The 22265-nt window shown below is 44.3% G+C and overlaps 1 protein-coding gene across 2 annotated transcripts in view; it reads left to right on the top strand.

The window, feature by feature from the left end:
- FAM149A (family with sequence similarity 149 member A) overlaps positions 1 to 22265 on the top strand; it is a 55258-nt gene that overhangs the window by 20272 nt on the left and 12721 nt on the right. The window contains exons 3-8 of one of the 2 annotated variants that reach the window (XM_047091467.1): positions 13368 to 13478; positions 13997 to 14108; positions 16743 to 16885; positions 18453 to 18578; positions 20277 to 20447; positions 21602 to 21792. In XM_047091467.1, coding sequence (XP_046947423.1) covers positions 13368 to 13478; positions 13997 to 14108; positions 16743 to 16885; positions 18453 to 18578; positions 20277 to 20447; positions 21602 to 21792 — 854 coding nt within the window. Of the gene's footprint in view, positions 1 to 13367; positions 13479 to 13969; positions 14109 to 16742; positions 16886 to 18452; positions 18579 to 20276; positions 20448 to 21601; positions 21793 to 22265 lie in introns of both variants that reach the window. The other variant, XM_047091466.1, reaches the window with a different exon arrangement.

Raw genomic sequence — 22265 nt, 5'->3', positions numbered from 1 at the left:
GCACTAAACAGACTACAAAAAGGGCACTTGTTTGTAGTGTTAGAGCAAAACTAAGAAGGCAGAGTGCTGTCTTGCTCCACCTCGGGGGAGAACACGCAGTTCAGGCAACTCAAGCTTTTTGCCCCGCTACACGTGTCCATGAATAAGCATGAAAGCACCCGGAGTGTTGATTTTGGAATTATAAATAAATTTTAGCAAGTAGGCGAATTCACAAATATGGGATCCGCAAATAACGAGGATCAACTGTATCTTAAGATTTCGATGACATCAAATGAAACATCAAATGAAACCTTATAAGTAGTGATCTAGCAATTATTAGCAAGTCTTTACTTTCTGCTCTACTAATTAAAAGAATACGTGAAATCAAACATGAAAATACACTTTTTGGGGGAAAATTTGACTATATTGATGCTATAGTGGGAGAAATTCAGCTCTTCCTAGAATATGCTTAGGTGGTTGTTTTTACTTTGAAAGTCTGATGAATTCTTTATAAAAGTATTCATAAAAACATTTTCAAATTGTTTTTTTTCTTTCACTTTCTACTATAATAGCATGGTAAAGTTAATGCTTAAAAGTAAGAAAAATACTGGATATTAAAGAATGTTATTGGGGCACCTGGGTGTCTCAGTCTGTTGAGACCTTGATCTCAGCCCAGATCTTGGTTTCAGGGTCATGAGTTCAAGCCCTATGTTGGGCTCCATGCATGAAGCCTACTTAAAAAAAAATGTTATTAAATCCATTCATCCAGTGTATTGGGTTGACACATAAAACTTCTGTTTTTCTGGTTCAAAACAGTACACTATTGGCAATTTCGTATGGTCTTACCTAATAATTATTGTCCTTAATAATTTTCAGCAGTAATTTAGAAATCATTGGATTTCTAAATTCCCAATTTAGGTGGGTTTTTTTTTTAAATAAAATACAAATTCTGTATCTCTCTGTAATTTTATATAAGCTGTTAACCTCATAGATTACTTAGGGCTTTCTAAGTTTTTTACACCCTTCATATTAAAAGTCTAATAGTTTTCCTCCGTTACCCTTTTCAGATACAACATTCTTCTACATGTAAAAACTTTTCTGTATTCTTTGTTAAACCTAGTGAGCTCGAACTTCTCCGGATATGTTGTAGAGGGCTTCTGAGGTGCCTGCCCTGCATAAAAGACTGAGCATGGTGTTGAATAAGCTTTATCTCCAGTAGCTGAAGTTAGAGTGTTGGCTCTGTCATGTCATCGACTTCTCTGTGCCTCAGTTTACTACTCTGCATAATGATACTAATACTATCCCCCTTTCAAAGAATTATTGTGAAACTTAAATGTTAAACTCACTTGTATCAAGTCCATTAAAGGAGGGACTGGAACGTGGTTAGTATTCGAGAAACGTTAGTGAATATTATTACAGAACGTATTTGGTATGTCCACAAGTGATGTCCATAGAACATCTCTATCAGAGAAGGGACTTCAACAGAGATCTGCAAGTTAGATCAGAGATGAATCTTAGAAAGGGCAAACTTTTAAACTCAGACTGGACCGATCTGGATAAAACTGCTTACCCTCAGGAATTTACTTACATTGCTCACCCTCGATTTTCTTTTCTGTACTGAAAAGCAGCGAGCATCAGGGTGGTTGTTAGGTTCAGAAGTAAGGTCCCTGAGTCTGTTTGCCTGTCAAAGGGTTAGCATTCCAGCCACAGGGGATGTTAGTATCTTGCCACTTTCTGTCAGCTGTGCATACTAGATATTGTTCACTGCAATAGTGATTTCTGATCTAAACAGGATTCCACATCTGGAAAGAAAATTCACTAAATCCTAAGTCTTGCAAAAAATATATATACATATATTTACATAAATATATGTATATAAATATATATATGTATATAATATATAAATATATGTATATAAATATATATATATTATATGTATATAATATATAAATATATGTATATAAATATATATATATTTATGTATGTATATATAAAATCCACCTGGGCACGTTTTTCAGTTTTAACAGATGGGAAAGATTGACATCTAGTGGCTCTCTGGCGGGATTGCATGCAAACATTTTGATTGCAAAAGGAGTCAAATAATGCACTTGTAGTTTGCTTTACATAGACTGCTCTTAGAAAAGAATTATATAAAGCACATTTCTGTTATTATTTATTAGTATCTGTCATTATAAAATCAGATATAACTTCCTGTATTTTGTTATAATTCTTTCAAAATAATGTCCTTATAAATTTTCCCACCTAGTAAATTTTTTTTCATTTTCCTGTTAAATAATATATTAATTCTACATTTTTCTATAATTTCATATAAGCTGTGGACTTCACAGTTTACCTAGAACATTATAAAATTATTATATTCTTCACATTATAGTAATGAAATATGATATTGTTTTATTGGTCTTCTAGGAAGGTGTTATTAACTTGGACAATATATTTAAATGCGGCGAAGAGTTTAATGAAAGCATTTTTAAATTGACTTTACTTTAGAACAGTTTTAAATGTACAGAAAAGTTGCTCCCTATTATTAACATCTTATAGGAGATGGTACGTTTGTCACAGATAACGAACTGGCATTGATGTAATATTATTAACGAAAATTTCACATTTCATTCCATCTTCATTCCATCACCAGTGTATTCAGCCAGGGTTCCCCAGAGAAACTGAATCATTAGGATGTATCTCTATATGTCTACACCTGCATCTATATTTGTAGATTTATATAAGAAGGTATATATTTATGGATAGACAGATAAAGAGCTAGAGAGAGAGATTTACATTAAAGAATTGGACCACGTGATAATGGAGTCTTGGTAAGTCTAATCTCTGCGGGGTAGGTGGGCAGGCTGGAGACCCAGGGAAGAGTTACAGTTTGAGTCCAAAGGCAGTCTGTTTGCAGCATTCGTTCCTGCTTGGGAGAAGTCAGTCTTTGTTCTATTAAGGGCTGCAACTGATTGGATGAGGCCCACCCACATTATGGAGGATAATCTGCTTTATTCAGAGTCCACTGATTTAAGATTAGCTGTTACAACCAGGTTTTCCCCACTGTCCTTCTTCTGTTCCACGGTCCTATCCAGGATGCCATATCGCATTTAACCATCACGACTCCTTAGTATTCTCTGGTTTGAGACAGTTTCTCAGACTTGCCTTGTTTTGATGACGTTGACAATTTGAAAAGCACAGGTCACATATTTGGTAGAGTGTCTCTCAGTTAGAATTTGTCCTATGATTAGACTGTGATTATGGGTTTCGGGGAGGAAGACCACAGAGATGAAGCGGCATTCTCTTCATATCTTGTTAAGGGTGTCTGCTTCCATCGTGACTCATCACTAATGATGCTGACCTTGATCACCTGGCTGACAGAGTGCTGGTCAGGTTTTTCCCCTGTAAAGTTACCCGCCTCCCTTTCATACTGTACTCTTTGGAATCAAGCCCACACTCAAGGTTGAGGGTCGGAGATACTAAGCTCTGTCTCCTGAAAGGATAAGCAGTGACCTGATTCATTTATAATTTTTCTGTACGAGATTCACCACTTTCCCCCCCCTTTATTTATTTATTCATTCATTTATTTATATCACTATGTACTCATAGATATTTATTTTGTTCCTTGGATTGTAACTCAATACCACATTATTTTTTTTTGGTACTCAAATTGTTTCAGCTTTCGCCATTCAGGGCTCTTTCAGGCTGGCCCCTGACATGCCCCCACTCTTTTGTAGTTTTTTGAGTACGTCCTTATTTTCTGGCACTGCACATGCTCCAGGATCTTATAGTTTCCCTGCCCCAGCCCTGGAATCATATATTTCTCCACTGAAACTTAGTTCCTCCTATTGGAGGATTGTACTAGAAACCAAGATCTAGGTGCTGGGTGGGTGTGCTCACTGGTGAACAGCTCCATGGTGGAGATAGAAAATACGTGTGTGTGTGTGTGTGTGTGTGTGTGTACATTTGCAAAGCAAGGACATGGTTTTGATGCATACAGTTTCAGTTTACGTGATACTGGTGCAAAGGAAAGACTGCCTGAACTGGATAAATACAAAAGGCTATATGCAACATTTGCATATTATAACTGCATAAGAATAATATGGACACAAGTGAGCTCTCTACTCAATCTTCTTTTTCTTTTTTAATTAAAAATTCTTTTTAATATTTATTTTTGAGAGAAAGAGAGAAACAGAACACGAGTGGGGAGGGGCAGAGAGAGAGGGAGACCCAGAATCCGAAGCAAGCTCCAGGCTCTGAGCTGTCAGCACAGAGCCTGATGCGGGGCTCAAACTCACCAGCTGTGAGATCATGACCTGAGCCGAAGTCAGATGCTTAACCAACTGAGCCACCCAGGCGCCCCTCAATTTTCTTTTTAAACTCTCACTGTAATTAACTCAATGTTTCAAGAGCTGAAAGGCGGAGTAATGTAAGTTACAATGTATTAGGCATCTACGTGCACTGTTTAAAAATCATCTCTAATTCATAGGACTCTACAAGGAAGAGAATAATATTAGATTTGCTTTCGACAATTTATGCTCGGGGAATTATTACCAATTCGGGATTGCCTGGCTAGAGCAAGGCAGAGCCAGTATTTGAAATCAGGTCGGTTTTTGACAACTGAAATGTTGCTTGTGACTAGTGATAGATCTTTACATTTCTAATAGATTTTTCAGAGGATGGTCACATGCACAATTTCATTTCATCCAAATGAATTCTCCAAAATAGGTTAAGGCAGATCCTAATATCCTTATTTTAGGAATTGAGGTCTTCTATTTAATTACTGTGATTATTGACCTCAAGCCCCCACCCCCCTTAGAATGTAAAACACTCCATCAAGAATGCGGAAATAGGTATTTACTTTTGGTTCCCAAATCCAGTTTAAGTAACCAGTGAAGGATGAAAAATGATATGCTCTAAGTACAAATAACATTGAGGAAAATGTTTTTCTTTTATAAATCATATTCAAATGTGGAACATTTTTAATCCTTTTTATTTGAAATGAATTTTTGTCTGCTTATAGAAATTTCAATGTGCCTTTAAGAATAAACTGACAGGATCAGTAGCTTTGGTTGTGATAATGCAGTTAAGCGTTTAACTACATATTGATGAAGTTTATGACTAATACTTCAGAAACGTGCATATTTATAAGAGAATATATACATATTCTCATATATACATATGCATATGTATATATATCTTGTAGATATAAATAACGCACAACTTTAGGCTTGGCTAAGAATGATGAAGTCTTAAAATGTTTAAGCCATATTAAAAATAAAAGTCAAGGGATTTTAGGGGCGCCTGGGTGGCTCAGTCAGTTGAACGTGTGACTCTTGATTTGCCCTCAGGTCCTGACCATAGGGTTGTGGGATCGAGCCCTGCGTCAGTCTCCACAGAGGGCTCCCTATCGGGCTCCGCGCTGAGCGTGAGCCGGCTTGGGATTCTCCCTCTCCCTTGCCCTCTGACCTTCCCCTGCTCGCTCTCTCTCTCTCGCTCTCTCTCTCTCAAAACAACAACAACAACAAAAGTCAAAGGATTTTATAGTCTAGACCACTGTCCAGTACAGAAGCCACAAGCCACATGTAGTGAATGAGCACCTGAAACATTACTAGTTCTGAGATGTGCGCTAAGTGGGAAGTATACATTGGATTTCAAAGACAGCACCGGAAAAAAAAAGGATTTAAGATATCTCAATAATTTTTATATTGATTACATGTTGAGATATAGTTGATTTTAGATATAGTGGATTAAATAAAATGTATTATTAAAAACAATTTCAACTGTTCCTTTTAACTTTATTAATGCAGATACTAGAAAATTTAAAATTATGTGTGTCGCTTCCATTATATTTCTGCCGGGGCATACTGCTCTCTAGACCAGTCCAGCGGGAAGATTTTAGGACTTCTGTCTCTAAATCAGTAGTGCTTTGGGTTTGGAAATTTGAGAGAAGAGAGAGATGAACTAAAGAAGGAGCTGTTCAGTTATTGAGCAGAATTCGTATGAAATGTGAGAGTCAGGACTTGTTGGGTTTGAAGAGTGGGTTGTTTCAACATCAGAGTCTCTGAACAGAATTAAGAAATGACCTCCGTGCACAGATCAGCTCCCGGGCAGTGGTAGAGGGGGAACCACAGGTTCGGCTAACTAAAGCCTCGGGAAGATTTAGGGGCTTAAGAGCATTGTCCCATAGCAGCCTCAAAGGGGCCCCAATGACCTGTCCCAGAAAGAAGGGTCAGCGTGGCTTATGGCTAGTGGAGGGAACTTGAATGAAATTGAAAGGACAGGACAGAATTTATATAAGAGAATTATATTGGTGGAGTGTTAGAAGCACTCTCAGCTTGGACTCGAAGCAGCTCTGACTTTGGTTCCTCCCCCGTGAAGCTTCTCTGGAAGGAAGCAGGCTGACCTGGGCCATTTCTTCCTCACGAGGACAACTCAGAGGGTGGACCCAGAAGCCCAGAAGGCAGAGCGAAGGGCCGGGAGGGAGCCAGGGAGCAGAAGCGGGTCCCGATCAAGGATTTGGAAACATGAGCCTGCTTGGATTCAGATAGCCGTGGGCCAGAGGCTGCTGTGTCTCCCACTGCCCCTCCTTTGCGACACGAGTGTCCGCTGTGGTTCTCCAGTCTCCGTCTCCCCATTGTTCGTGGGGCAGAGGGCGCTGGCTTGTCTCTTAGTTCACAGGTCTTCAGATGCAGAGGAAATGCCCCCGAGGAGCCTCCTCCTCCTCCTCCTCCCTTGAATATGACCGAAATGATCAGATTTAGGGAATTTTGAGAGGCTTGAGTATGTTGTGCATGTCAGGGAGGCGTGTAAATAACATCTGGACGGCAGTGGATAGTGGCAGATAAAAGTGCAGATTCTTTGACGCACTTCCCATAGAGGGATGGGTTCTCCTTCGCAGCGCTTTGAATCTGTGACCAGTTTGACAATGGAGTACAATGGGAGTGACGCTATGCCCGTTCCAAGCCGGCCTTTCACAGAGCTGACAGCTTCAGCCTTGGTGTCTCAGAGCCCCGAGCTGCCATGTGGGAATTCTGATCGCCCCGCTGGAGAGGTTCCCCGGGGAGGTCTTGAGACTGCAATGAGAGAAGGGCCCAGCTGTGCCCAGCCTTCCAGCCATTCCCCCACCCCAAAGTGCCAGATACCATGCGGGTGAAGCTTTCTTGGACTCTCCAGACCAGTCCAGAGGCCTGCTGGATACCGCTGAATAATGGTATACCAGCTGAATAATGCCAGTGAGCCACAAGGCCGGCCAAAGCAGAATAATCACCCAGGCAAGTCTTGCCCAAATTTGTGAATTCTGTGGTTTGTGAGCAGCACAGAATGACTCCCGTGTTAATCCACTAAATTTGGGGTCGTTTGTTGTGCAATAATCGATAGCTGGGACACACACACACACACACACACACACACACACCACGGCCTCGTGGAGTGACCTGGAACATTTTGCTTCTGGTTTTTCTGCCTTCGGATTTTCATCAGTGAAATTGGATAATGGTATCTACGAAGCATGGGTGTTAAAAAAGTAAACAAGATGGCCTATCTTTGGATCATAATATTCTTCTTTCTTTTGTTTCCCTGTCATGCCTCCCTTTACATATCACTAGTGTTAGCAGGTGTGTGTTTACTTCAGACACCATCAGTTTTCCTGATAGACACACACACACACACACACACACCCCACATATATACACGTATGTATAAAGGGCCCACCCTTTCCCACGTTGCTTTGAAAATGTACATTATTTAAGCCAAATCACTCCTGTTTCTCTCAATGTATGAATATGGTGGCTTGGATATTTTGCTAGCTCCCCACACAGGGGTCCCGGTATAATTGTATGACTTCAAGATTGACACAAGCGCATATTAAAAAACCTAAACACAGGCATGCTCGCTGGCTTGTAGAAAAGTTACTGGGTGGGATGAGATAAAGCATCTATTTGAATGAAGCTGGAGAGACGGGACATGAATAGAGACAAATCTTTGGTGCACAACTAGGCCTGGAGTTCCTGTTAATCGGTTTAGCATCTTGCATTTACCGGGTCTGAGGCTTCCGTATTTTTTAACCTCCCTTCCACCTACCTCCCACCTAGGAATCCTTTGATGGGAGGACGGGGATAGGTGAAATCTTTCTCCTGTTGATCAAAGTTCTCGGTCTTTCTGTTCATTAAAATCCCACTTAAAAGAATTAAGTATAGCAAACACCTGTCCGGACAGACCCCCTTCCTGCTCCCCCTCCCCCTGCCCGGACAGGCCCCGGGCGCGCGGGGTGGGGCGGAGAGGGAGCCCGACCGTGCGCACTGGAGGCGCAGGGAGGGCGGCGAGGCGAGGGCCAAGAGGCCGAGTGGCTTGCGGCCCAAGCTCAGGTCACTGGAGTATGAAATCGGGCCTCTGGCAGCAGCACTTTTCCAAGGTCAGGTTCCTGGGAACGCGGGCCGCGGACGCAGGGCGGGGAGGCAGCGTGTGGGGGCGGGGAGCGCGGGCCAGGCTTGGAAACCGGGAGCGCCCGAGACCCGCCGCCTGGCCCAGACCGCCCTCGGCGAAGGGCGCGGCGGCCGGGGAGGAGGAGGGAAGGGCGTGCGCGGAGGGGACGGGAGGCGTCGCCCCGCCGCGCCGGAATCTGGCCCGTGCGGGGCCGTGGCATCGGGACGGGAAGCGGTGCGGGGCGCCCCGCGAGCAGCCGCGCCCATGGGCCGCGCAGACCCGGCCGGGAGCGCCCCTGGCCGCGCCGCTCGAGGCTCGCGGTTCCCGGCTGCGAAGCGGCTGCGTGTGCGGGGCTAGCGGTCTGGGGGCGCAGGGCTGGGCGGGCGGGGAGTCGAGGCCCCGGGGGCGCGGGGGCGCACGGCCGCCCGCCGCCTGCGGGGGGCCCGCGCGGGATGTCGGCGCCCGGAGGCGCCCAGGCCTCGGGGCGCGGGGCCGGGCCCGGGGGACGCCAGCCGAGGCCTGGGGCTGATTGTGATTGGGTAAGTGTTGATCTGGGAAGGGAGGTGGGATGATGAACTTCTGATCGTGTCACATCTCCGTGCCATGTGCCTGCTTTTTTTTTTTCCTGGCTGCAAAGCTGGGATCCATCGGGTCTATTTCCCTGCACCCATTCATGAAATCTCTAGTGCTGACATCATCCCGCTTTCCCAGGCGAAGTTGTTCTCTTGCACTGAGAAGCTTGCGTCGCGTCTGAGATGACAGATTCTCCATCGGCCCCGCCAGCTGTGGTTGCGTCCAGGCTGTGCTTGTATGAAGTCGGGGCGGCGTTGGGTGTTTTAGGGCAAGAGCGTCTTCGTGAGAGACAGCCCATCCAGAAAACCATCTTGCATTTCGACCCACTCAGAATATAGTGCTCATTTCAGACAGTCCTTTTAAGCAGGCATGCAAAATTTTGAAAGCTCTGATCACTGTTTAATATTGAATTTCTATTAAGGCAAAGAGGCGGAGATTTGTGGGCCATCAAGAGGTGAGTTTTAAAAAGTAAAATTAAGTAATAGAGTCATTACCTCGTCCACTGGAAGAGTGACTCATGGAGATTGGGACTCAGCCTTAAATTTGATGCACTGACAAATTAGGGCCATCTAGTTCAGTGGGTGCACTTCAGTCGGCCCTAAAACCCACTCCCTCTTTCCAAGTGAACAGCCTTAAATATACCCATTAGCAGTTTTTTTTAACATCTCTAAAATCTAAGCAGTATAGACAGAAACTTGTGTAAAACTGTTATGTGTCTATGTATTATGTAATAAACTGTTCTGTGTCTGTGTATTTAATAAAAGCTTGATAGACATTCCACCATTTTCAAGTTTTAAGGCACTTATAGGACACATCCCGTAAATCCTGTACGCTTGTTTATTTATTTATTTTTTTATTTTTGAGAGAGAGAGAGGGAAAGGGCACAACTGAGCAAGGAACAGAGAGAGAGAAAAGCAGGGCTTACCTGAAGTGGGGCTTGTGCTCACGCAGAGCAGGGCTCAAACTCATGAACTGTGAGCTCATGACCTGAGCCAAAGTCGGATGCTTAACCCAGGTGCCCTGTACCCTTTATTAGACTGCAGAGTTTACAAGGGAATCGATAGTTTACAGGGAATTAAAGATGTTCAGTGTTATGTATAATGGTTGGTTAGAGGAGGGAAATCAGAGATTGAAAACAAGACATAAAAAGAAAAAAACAAAAGGCAAATTGTATCGGTTCTGGTTTTACTGAACCACGTCGGTAGTTTGGGGTCCCCGGAGACACACGCAGGTCAGATGGCCTGGGTCCAGGGGGCAGGTCCATCCCTAGGTTTTTGGTGACTTTGGGTATTCATTGCATTAATAGGTTCAACTTCCTCTTCAGAGTTTCTGAACTCCGTGGTCAAACGTATCTGTTACCACACTGAACTCTGAAGTTCAAGAAGTTCCACAGAAACACAGAGGCTTTTTTTTTTAAATTTTTTTTCAACGTTTTTTATTTATTTTTGGGACAGAGAGAGACAGAGCATGAACGGGGGAGGGGCAGAGAGAGAGGGAGACACAGAATCGGAAACAGGCTCCAGGCTCCGAGCCATCAGCCCAGAGCCCGACGCGGGGCTCGAACTCACGGACCGCGAGATCGTGACCTGGCTGATGTCGGACGCTTAACCGACTGCGCCACCCAGGCGCCCCGAAACACAGAGGCTTTTGAAGGAAAGGAAGCTCAGAGAAAAAAAAAAAAAATTGGAGAACTAGTGTAGACCTAGATGGTGGGTGAGGGCATCTTATAGTAGTCCTCTACCCCCAGCCCCGACCTGCTACACACACCTAGTCCCCGCATCTTGAAGATCTGTCAGCTACACTTTGAAGTCAGTAGGAATGCCGTCTGGGGAAAGGGTATGGTGCTAGGAGAAGAGAAGCATCAGTGCTTTCATTTTGTAAAGCCTTTTCTTGGATTGGAAAGACCCCCTCCTCCCCTGGCCCCTGAAAAAGGGTGAACTTCCTGGAGGAAGAAGGTATTGTTCATTGGGAACAAAACAAACAGGCATACCTCCGATTAGTGAATTCAGTCTTCCAGCGCTGACAGCAAGAAACCATTTTATGCAACCAATTCGTTGTAAAAGTCACTTCTGTGGCCATCAGCTATTCCCAGAGCTGTGAATTTTCTTTCTTCACGAAGGATGACACATCCTCCAGAAACGTCTTGAGTTTGAAGAGTATGTTTGTGTCTGGTCGCAATGCAGTCCTTTGTAGTAAGCATGGACTTTTAGAGTAAAGCATGTTCGTTGTTTGAGTCGCTAATTTAATCTTTGCGTGTTGATTCTTTCAGCAAACAGAGAGCATCTCTGTGTGAGAGGCATGCGTTTGACACGAAAACAATAAAGTGTCAGAATGATCTAAATAAAAAGCTGAGGGATGGGGAGAGATCTGTATGATACAAAATGCTGCGGGAGGTGCAAAGAAACAGCTCGGTGTTTTCAGAGAGGAACGTGTGATAGCCGTGGTAGCAGTGAGCAGGAACCACCCGATAGAGCCAGCACTGATGACGTGGGCACTGCACACACTTGATCTAACTGAGATCTCACAACAACCGTATTGAAACCGTTGACAGTATTTGCACTGTGTTGCAGGTGGGTCCAGGAGACAGAAGCAACTTGCTGGGAACACAGAGCCTGTCAGGGGCAGAGCAGGATTCTAATGGATCTGTGTTCTTCTTTTATAGATATTATGAAGGAGCGCGTTTCATTTAATTCACCACCCTGAGGTTTCCAGTTATTTCTCAGTAAGAAGCAGATGAACTCGTAGGCTAGCGTTTCTTTCTTAATGCTCGAAGCAGTGCTCTCTGATGTAACGTTTGGTTGATTGTCTCCTTTCCATCATAAGTGTTTTTATGTTTCTCTAAAGAGTTACGGAGGCGCATGAAATTGATAAGTAATTGATGGTTCTGAAACACGACTGAATAAGGCCAGAGGTAAAGCTGTTTATTACCGTAAAAGCTTGTCCTGTATTCTTTTCTCTTAGCACCTTTATTCTCCGAATCGCCTGATTGTACCTAAGACACGTAAGCAGTAAGGAGGGGGAAAAATACATGATTCTATTCTTCTCTCATACAAGATGTATGTATGGAAGGCAGAGGTTCTTACTAACCTGTTTGTACTAATTAAGTTGTTTTTCAAATTCCCTTTGTTGTAGAGTACTGCAGGTATATAACTAAGGGCAGAATTTATTCTCTGTATTAATATTTTTAATTATTTTAATGTTTATTTATGAGAGAGAGAGAGACAAACAGCATGAGCGGGGGGGGGGGGGTGGTTTGCAGAGAGAGAGGGAGACACGGAATCCGAAGCAGGCTCCAGGCTCTAAGCTGTCAGCACAGAGTCCTATGCGGGGCTCAAACTCACAAACCGACCTGAGCTGAAATCGGACGCTTAACTGACTGAACCACCCGGGTGCCCCAATCTGTATTGATATTTTTTTAAACTCCATTTACATTTCAGTAATATAAATGCTGTAAATTAGGCACCATTTTAATTGATGACACAGCAAACTTTTTTTTTAAATGAGTATTACTGTGGTATCCCTGTTAAAAAGACTGAAAGTTGACTTGTTCCCCCCAAATCACTGCCATACCTTCAGATGATATAGAATATGAGTTATTTGTATGGGAAACTATTATTTCTATAAAAGAATGAAAGTTGTTTACTGTTAAATGTTAGGAAGTTGCTTTGACTAAGAGGGAAGTAAATGTTTTAAGAGGTTCATTGAAAGGGCATTTTAATGATTAACTCTCCTACACCAGTCAGGTTTAGTACCTTATTTAAAGTTTAGAGATTTCTTCCTTTGTTGTTGTTTTTCATTAACTTTAATGTTTTAAAACTCGCCACACGTTAGGCAGACAATGGTGCCATGCTAAAATGAGCTATTGTCTGTGGGTTTCGATCATTTCTTCTGTTCATTCGTGTGTTTAGTGATTCAACAGAATTTAATACATTTCAGAGTTAATACAGAACTATCAAGTTTTTCCCAAAAGGCTGGTTGGCTTTTGTAATCACAAGGGCACCCAGTCAAGGGACAAGTTGGAAGTGAAATCTAGCTCACGGTCCACTTGCCTTGGAGTGAGGCCGTGTCTGCGCGGAGTTGGGGGCAACGTTTACCGGTCTGGCTAAGTCACAAAAAGTTGTGTTTTCTCCCCGCCCCCCCATTTACATAAAGGGGCATATAGGTTAATGTCAACCTTGTTCTAAGAAAAACAGAGATGGTAAGATCCTAGACCTTCAGTTTCTTGAGGAAATATGGTGTGCGTGAGCACGTGTGTAAGCATGCACTCTTTGTGTGTTTGGGGGACGCAGCAGGAAGAAAGAAGCAACTTTATGCCAAAGGACGTTTTAAAAGTCTCAATGAGTAAAATTCGATTATTACATCGGAGATGGTTTTCCTATTTTATTTTTCAGAAGAGGACTGGCAGAAGGATCTGGAAAGCACGGTTCCGTTGTGAAAAGCGAAGATCCTTTACCTACACATTTTACAAGAAATGTGCAGAAAGCCATTGATAAATATGCCTGGTAAGAATTAGCTTGTGCAATGCTTCTGATTGCAAAATCAAAACGTTCCCATAATGAATACAGGAAGCAGAATCAGTGATTGGCCATGCATTTCTAAAAGTAAAAAACAAAACAAGACAAAAAAGCAGTTTTGTTTGTAGTGTCGGGAGATGCTACACTGCATGAATGTTTTAGAATCAGTTTTTTTTTTAATTTTTTTTTCAACGTTTTTATTTATTTTTGGGACGGGGAGAGACAGAGCATGAACGGGGGAGGGGCAGAGAGAGAGGGAGACACAGAATCGGAAGCAGGCTCCAGGCTCCGAGCCATCAGCCCAGAGCCCGACGCGGGGCTCGAACTCACGGACCGCGAGATCGTGACCTGGCTGAAGTCGGACGCTTAACCGACTGCGCCACCCAGGCGCCCCTAGAATCAGTTTTAAAAGCAGCTCAGAGAAGGAGAACCACTTCCCGTATAACCTCTTCCCACTTTGCTTGCATGTGTCTCCGCAGTGGATTCGTATCATCGTTGCCATCGAGTGGAAGGCCCACGCCTGCAGGTGCCCACAACTCTTGGTCCGGGTCTGGCACACAGACTTCCACCACTGGCTTATCAACGGAGAGGAGCTCCATTTACTCCTGGAGAGATGACGTAGGTTTCAGAATCTTTTGTGCAATTCTGTGCTTACAATTTATGATGAAGAATTGCTTTCTTTACTTTTGAAACAAAATTTTTTAATGTTTATTTATTCTTGAGAGACAGAGAGCATGAGCAGGGGAGGGGCAGAGAGAGAGAGAGGGAGACACAGAATCCGAAGCAGGCTCCGGGCTCTGAACTGTCAGCACAGAGCCTGACGCGGGGCCCGAACCCACAAACCGTGAGATCGTGACCTGAGCCGAAGTCGGATGCTTAAGCGACTGAACCACCCAGGTGCCCCAAGAGTTGTTTTTTTTTTTAAGTTATTTTGAGAGAGAGAGACAGAGCAGGGGAGGGGCAGAGAGAGGAGGAGACCCAGAATCCAAAGCAGGCTCCAGTCTCCGAGTTGTCAGCACAGAGCCTGACGTGGGGCTTGAACCCACAAACTGTGAGATCACGACCTGAGCCAAAGTCAGACGCTCAACTGACTGAGCCACCCAGGTGCCTCATTTTCTTACTTTTAAATAAACTTCTTACCAACTTTGAAAGATACACATACATCCATATGAACCTATTTACATGTCACATGGAAAAACTTAAAAATACAGAAAATATTAGGAAAAATAAAAATCACTCATAATCTCATAACCCAGAATCCTAGCTGTTGAGAATTTTGGTTTTGTTTTCCACTTCCCAACCCTCCCCCTCCATGTTATAAATGATCTCTTGTATCCTGTCTATGGCTGGAAATTCAGGACAGGCTTTGACAATCAGGAACTTAAATACTAGAAAAATGTGGAGAAGTAAAGACTGTACGAAATCATCGATGATGAGGGAATTTCCCACCAGCATTCTAAATTTTTATTTTTATTTTTAGCATATACTTATTTTTGAGAGAGAGACAGAGACAGAGACAGAGCACGAGTGGAGGAGGGGCAGAGAGAGGGAGACACAGAATCCGAAGCAGGCTCCAGGCTCTGAGCTGTCAGCACAGAGCCTGATGTGGGGCTCGAACTCACGGACTGTGAGATCATGACCTGAGCTGAAGTCAGACGCTCAACTCTTTCGAAGCAGTTGGCCACTCGACAGGCACACGTGGGTCCACTTCCTTGGCCGGGGGAATAGCTGGGCCTCCCACAGTGGTGAGAGGGACACGGAAAAGAGTCAGCTCCCGATCACTCAGGACTTTTCAGACAAGGCGGGACTCCTGCACCTGCGATGAACAGCCCCTGCCCTCACTCTCGTGCCTCTGCAGGTGGGAAGAAGGCTGAGGACCCTTGCTTCGTAGCGTCCCAAGTTCCGCGATTCTTTCGGCACATGTTTTCGTGTAATTATCCAGAGAGATTCTTGGGGCTTCCGTTTCAAGAGTTGAAATTACATCAGGCCCTACAGTTGCTCTTTGTTTAAAAACTTTAACGTACCGGGGCACCTGCGTGGCTCAGTCGGTCGAGCGTCCGACTTCGGCTCAGATCATGATCTCACGGTTCCGTGAGTTCAAGCCCCACGTTGGGCTGTGTGCTGACAGCTTGGAGCCTTCAGGTTCTGTGTGTGTGTCTCTCTCTCTCTCTGCCCCTCCCCGCTTACCCTCTGTCTCTCTCTCCTTCAGAAATAAATAAACATTAAAAAAATAATAATAATAAAAATTTTAACTTACTTTTTTGATAGGTAATATTTGCAATAAGCAACAAAAGCCAAAAGAGAAAATTGAAAGTAAGCCTTTCTCCATGCCTGGGTCCCCCAGTCCCCTCCTGGGAGGAGAATATTAGTAGTTTTTTACCCTATTTGCATTTTATTTTATTTATTTTTTTTTTCAACGTTTTTTATTTATTTTTTTTGGGACAGAGAGAGACAGAGCATGAACGGGGGAGGGGCAGAGAGAGAGGGAGACACAGAATCGGAAACAGGCTCCAGGCTCCGAGCCATCCGCCCAGAGCCTGACGCGGGGCTCGAACTCACGGACCGCGAGATCGTGACCTGGCTGAAGTCGGACGCTTAACCGACTGCGCCACCCAGGCGCCCCACCCTATTTGCATTTTAAAAGAATTCAGCTCCCCTGCTGTAGCGGGAATGTAGGTTGTTATCAGTTTAAGGGAGCAAGCCCAACAGAAAACACTGAACAGCGTTCTGTGAAAATCAACCAGACCTGACCATCTTGGGTCAGGTGTATCAAAATGGATGTGCACCTGCTCCGGAGTTGTGGGTTCGATTTCAGGTTCCATCACCCCTAGAGGGTACATGGCCCTTTCTATAATGACTGCAAAGTCCACATTCTTGTCGTCATGTTGTACCCCTTCTAAATAAGGAGCACTTTAAATGTGTGTTACTGATTATGAAGGCCACACATCTGCAACTTTTATTTTTTATTTTTAGTTTCATTTTTATTTTTTAAAATTTATTTATTTTTGAGAGCGAGAGAGAGAGAGAGAGAGAGACAGAGTGCAAGCAGGGGAGGGGCAGAGAGAGAGGAAGACACGGGATCGGAAGCAGGCTCCAGGCTGTCAGCACAGAGCCCGACGCGGGATTCGAACTCATGAACTGCGAGATCATGGCCTGAGCCAAAGTCAGACACTTAACCGGCTGAGCCACCCAGGCTCCCGTCGTAGTTCTGCAACTTTTCGTCTTGCTACTGAATGTGCATTTCTGTTCTAGGAGTTTGACAAAGCCAATGCGCAGAAAGTACAGCAGCTGTTCTGGGAGGTGGAAGAAATGTTGTTCGAAGGGAAAGTAAGCCCTCAGACTCAGAATCTGGTGGCCGAATGCAGCGAGTGGGCAAGAAGATCCCTCCACCTGAGGTAGGGAAGTTGTTCCACGGTAATTCTCTGGAATGGGTTTTGGATCCACCTGCTTACTCCTGACCCGGTTAATACAGTTCGTATATTTTGACGGAAAGCAATTGCCTGATCAAAATATGTATCCAGAACACGTGTCTTAATTGAGGAAGCATAGTCTTTGAAATGGTGTCTGAGGGAATATTGGGCCCAAGTGCATTCTAATTTGTGAGAAGCAAATCTCGCTCATTTTCAGAAAGGCCTTGCATACGTGACAAATACAGGAATGGGCCGAAACGAGCCTTTACCTTTCACCTTCACTAGTTTGTGAGCAACACGTCAGTCTTCAGAGCTGAGAACGGTCTTTGGGGTCGGGGTGGGGGAGGAACAGAGTACTTATTTGCCAAGTGATTGAATAGCTGAATTTTACTAACTCATCCAGATTCCTTATGAGAGAGGATAGCTTATTTTTTTTTTTAATTTGTTTTAATGTTTATTTATTTTTGAGAGACAGAGAGAGTACAGGTTGGGGAGGAACAGAGAGAGAGGGAGACACAGAATCCGAAGCGGGCTCCAGGCCCTGAGCTGTCAGCACAGAACCCAACGTGGGGCTCGAACCCACGAACCGGGAGATCATGACCTGAGCCGAAGTCGGATGCTCAACTGACTGAGCCACCCAGGTGCCCCAAGGATAGCTCAGTTTGTAATAGCAAAGCTGGAGAATATAGATTGGGTATGGAGAAAAAGCTTTTCTTCCTTCAATTATTCAGCCCAGATGCACTTAGGAGAAAAATCCATCTCAGTTATCTGAAGTTCCTTTGCATTACATCTGGAGAGAATAGATTAGATAGAACACCCCGACAAATGTTGCGGGGTTTTCTGGTTACCTCAAGTAGGTAACTTAAAAGAAATCTTGACTCAGTCGTTTTTAAATCTTCTCTATTCCGCCCTTCATCAGCTCTCTGTCTTGAAGGGCATAGCACGCCCACCGGTACTCATTGTGGGTGCTGACTTTTCTAGCACAGGGCAGTCACCCAAGAGCCAGGAGCTCAGACCTGCCCCCACCACTCCTGTCTTAAATAGTCCAGACGAAAACGAAGGAGGGGAGGGTGGAAAAAGGAAAGACTGCAAGGAATATAAGCCTGGTATATATATTTATATAGGTTTATTCATTACGTGGATATTAGTTAACATGCATAGAGAGCCCCTGTGTGCCCAGCCTTACCCTAGCTGTCTGGCTCTGGCATCTCCAAGCCACCCCTCAGCCCTACAGGTGACTATTAGTATCTCTTTCATGCAAGAAACAAACCAGTGGAATCAGTGGCTCAGAGAGCCCGAGAACTCTGCCTCCGATCTTTGCGTCAGTGGCGAGAACAGCCCGTCCTGCGCCCTCGAAGCCTGTGCTTTTTCCGTGACACCGTCGTGCTTCTCGTGGACCGGCCTGTGCCTCGTCACTTCATACACACGCCTTCAAAGCATCATTTCATCTGACTTGGAACGCTGCAAAACGTGTTGGCCTTTTTCCGAATCAAAAGTGTTCGTAATTTCCCATCTTTTTTCTTTCTTCTTTCTTTCTTCCCCCTCCGCGCAGAGTATTGGGAAGACAGCTCATAGTGCCGACTGATGAAGGATTCCAACATTTCCCGGGCGATGAGCCTAGTTCCACGGTCCACACACCCTTCCTGGATGCCTGCGGACACAAGCACAGCAGCAGAGAGTAGGTTCCTATGAGTTACTTTCGCAAGTATTTTTAATTTCATTTTAGTGATACTTTTTTCTTATTTACTTATTCATTTTTTAGGTCTATTTATTTTGAGAGAGAGCGAGCTGGGGAGGGGCAGAGAGAGAGGATTAGAGGGAGAGAACCCCCAGCAGGCTCTGCACTGACTGCCAGCATGAAGCCCCAGGCAGGGCACAAACTCACAAACCTTGGGATCACGACCTGCGCCGAAACCATGAGTCGGAAGTTTAACCGACTGAGCCACCCAGGCGCCCCCTTTGGTTTTCATTTTTAATTTCCCGTTAGTTACACTCTTCCCGTGTCTGTCTTGGCCGTGAGCCTTGGCCCCGCTGATTTTGGAACCTTGGACTTCAGGGAAGGGCAGGGGCAGAGCATTTTTTCACAGGATGCTTTTCATTCTAAATTGATGGTGATGCACCAGTCAGAGTGGCTAAAATCAACAACTCGGGAAACAACAGATGTTGGCGAGCGTGTGGAGAAATGGAACCCTCTTACGCTGCTGGTGGGAATGCAAACTGGTGCAGCCGCTCTGGAAAACAGGGTGGAGGTTCCTCAGAAAATTACAAATAGGTCTACCCTATGGCCCGGCAATAGCACTGCTAGGAATTGACCCAAGGGATACAGGAGTACTGATGCGTAGGGGCGCTTGTACCCCAATGTTTATAGCAGCGCTTTCAACAATAGCCAAAGTATGGAAAGAGCCTAAATGTCCATCAACTGACGAATGGATAAAGAAGATGGGGTTTATATATCCAATGGAATACTACTTGGCAACGAGAAAGAATGAAATCCTGCCATTTGCAACAATGTGGATGGAACTGGAGGGTATTATGCTAAGTGAAATAAGTCAGTCAGAGAAAGACAGATACCATATGTTTTCACTCATATGTGGAACTTGAGAAACTTAACAGAAGACCATGAGGGAAGGGAAGGGAAGGGGAAAAAATAGTTTACAACAGTGAGGGAGGCAAACCGTAAGAGACTCTTAAATATAGAGAACAAACTGAGGTTGATAGGGTGGGAGGGGGAGAGGGGAAAATGGGTGATGGGCATCGAGGAGGGCACCTGTTGGGATGAGCGCTGGGTGTATGTAAGTGATGAATCATGGGAATCTACCCCCCAAACCAAGAGCACACTGTATACACTGTTATGTTAGCTACCTTGACAATAAATTATAGTTAGAAAAATAAATAAATTGATGGTGATGAGGAGGATGACGATATCAAGGGAGTTAACTTTTGAAGGTTAGATGCGACACCTTTTGCCAAATGCCAAACCCGAAACTGACCCCTTGTGATGGGTCCCAAGCTCCATCACAACAGCAGAAGGAATAAAGCTCTATCCCGTCTTCTCTGGCTCACCAACAGGTTTTGATAAATCTCTCCATGCCAGTCACCCATAGTTGGGACTGTGCCAGGACGTCCTTTCACTACAGCAAAAGGGATGCAAACTCATCGAGTAAGTTAAGCTTTTAAGAGGCCCTTAAATGTTGACTGATGCCCGCGTTAAAATGTTGCTTTTAAGGATACGACTTTTATCGAGTGTAATAATCAATGACTTTGCTTGTTCGTTTGGGATTCTGTACTTTCTGGATAAAGACTCGCCCAGATCCTGCGAGCATCGTATCCTTGCCGCTCCGCACGCCCTCACGGAGGCTCTGCTCTTTCCCCACAGGCTATGCATTTCTGGCTCTCAGATACTCCCAGGGGTGTGCTCTGCCCCTGCACTGCCAGGCCCCGCCTGCACGCGGCCTGCTGACTGTTCGGCAGGTTCACCCCTGGAAGAAGAGGTTTACGATGCGGACGGAAAGATGGAAGAATATTTTGCTTTTGACAGAAAAGAAGAGTAAATAGAACTTATTTGACGCTGACTTTAATAGTAATACTAATATTAACTTTAGTATAATAATATTATAGTATTATAATAATTAGTATAATAATATTAACTTTTTTGGCGTTTGTTTCGATTATCTGCTCCTTTGGTGTTCTGCGTAGTTTTTACTTGTCCGAACGATTTTCCATTCTTTTGGGAGTAATATACTCCCCAAAGGGTTTAGATTCCTTTTTTTTTTTATTTAAAAACATTTTTTAACGTTTATTCATTTTTGAGAGACAGAGAGAGGCAGAGTGTGAGTGGGGGAGGGGCAGAGAGAGAGGGAGACAGAATCCGAAGCAGGCTCCAGGCTCTGAGCTGTCAGCCCAGAGCCCGACGCGGGGCTCGAACTCATGGACTGCGAGATCATGACCTGAGCTGAAGTCGGACGCTTAACCGACTGAGCCACCCCGGTGCCCAAAAAGTTTTTAGATTCCTAACAGGATGTGTCTGTGCTAGATCAGTGCTCCCCTTTCTGTTTTGACCATATGGCACAGATGGGGAACAAGAAGTGTGTTTGGCATTCTGGCGAAAGTGGACAAGGCCACCTGAGGACTCCAGGCTGCCCAGAAGGGCACAGGGGAAGGCCCCGTCTCTGCACTAGATACAGAGGCTTAAATTGGTTCCTAGATGAAAGCTACGAAGATTGAATAATAAAAAGTGGTCTTGTGATCGAAACTTGGTAGCAATAAAAAGTAACAATGTACTGTTTAAAACAGGATGTTATAGGGGCGCCTGGGTGGCTCAGTCGGTTGAGCGTCCGACTTCAGCTCAGGTCACGATCTCGCGGTCCACGAGTTCGAGCCCCGCATCGGGCTCTGGGCTGATGGCTCAGAGCCTGGAGCCTGCTTCCGATTCTGTGTCTCCCTCTCTCTCTCTGCCCCTCCCCCGTTCATGCTCTGTCTCTCTCTGTCTCAAAAATAAATAAACGTTAAAAAAAAAATTTTTTTTTAAATAAAAAAATAAAACAGGATGTTATATTTATTTATATATGCATAATATATATATGCATGCATAGTAGATAGATGGGTGGATGGATGGATAGATAGATAGATAGATAGATAGATAGCACTGTTTTAACTTGAGCCACTGATACTTCTAGTAATTACAGTGGGTTTTGTTCTTAGGGGTGATGAATGTCTTGAACAGAAATCAGTTCATCGCCACAGGATGAGGCATAAACACGGACTTCCTCCCGTTTCTCCTCACGACTGTATCAAAGATGCGGTGGCTGCAGAAGTGTTTGATCATGTCTGGACAAATGTGGTAGCACTGTTGGAAGAGCTGGTTAGAAAAAATTGGGAAGTTACACTCCCAGGTACTTATCTGCAGCATGTGTCCCCAATGAAAAGAAAAATGACCCCCGTTGCCCAGCTTGGTGGCCCCACCCAGCGTGGCCACACCTGGGATATGGTTGGGTGAGAAAGGAAATGAGTTTTCCACCCTCCTTCACACGTGATCTTTGATCCCTTCAAAGGGGACATCATCATTTTTTGAGTTCTAGAAATAATATGTGTGCACTTTTGGAACAGTAACCTAGAAATACACAAGAAAGGAGCTAAAAGTCACTTTAAAAAATCTCTAATAATAGGATAACCTCTCTAATACTGGGATGTTGGTTTTTAAGTGTTTATGGCATTTTTTTGTAAAGTAAAATGGAAACACAGATAATTGTACAGTTACTTCATTTAACCTGGTAAAATGTTCTCGAAGCTACTTGAGATCGAGAAGAAACAAATCCTAGAAATGCCAGTGATGGACAACACTGGCTAATGTTATGTGATCAGTAGG

This window comes from Lynx rufus, unplaced genomic scaffold, assembly GCF_022079265.1.
Source record: "Lynx rufus isolate CCGP_SWC_20201006 ecotype Redwood Valley unplaced genomic scaffold, mLynRuf1.p SCAF_3, whole genome shotgun sequence".
Lineage (NCBI taxonomy): Eukaryota > Metazoa > Chordata > Mammalia > Carnivora > Felidae > Lynx > Lynx rufus.
This window is presented reverse-complemented; position numbering and strand designations above follow the sequence as displayed.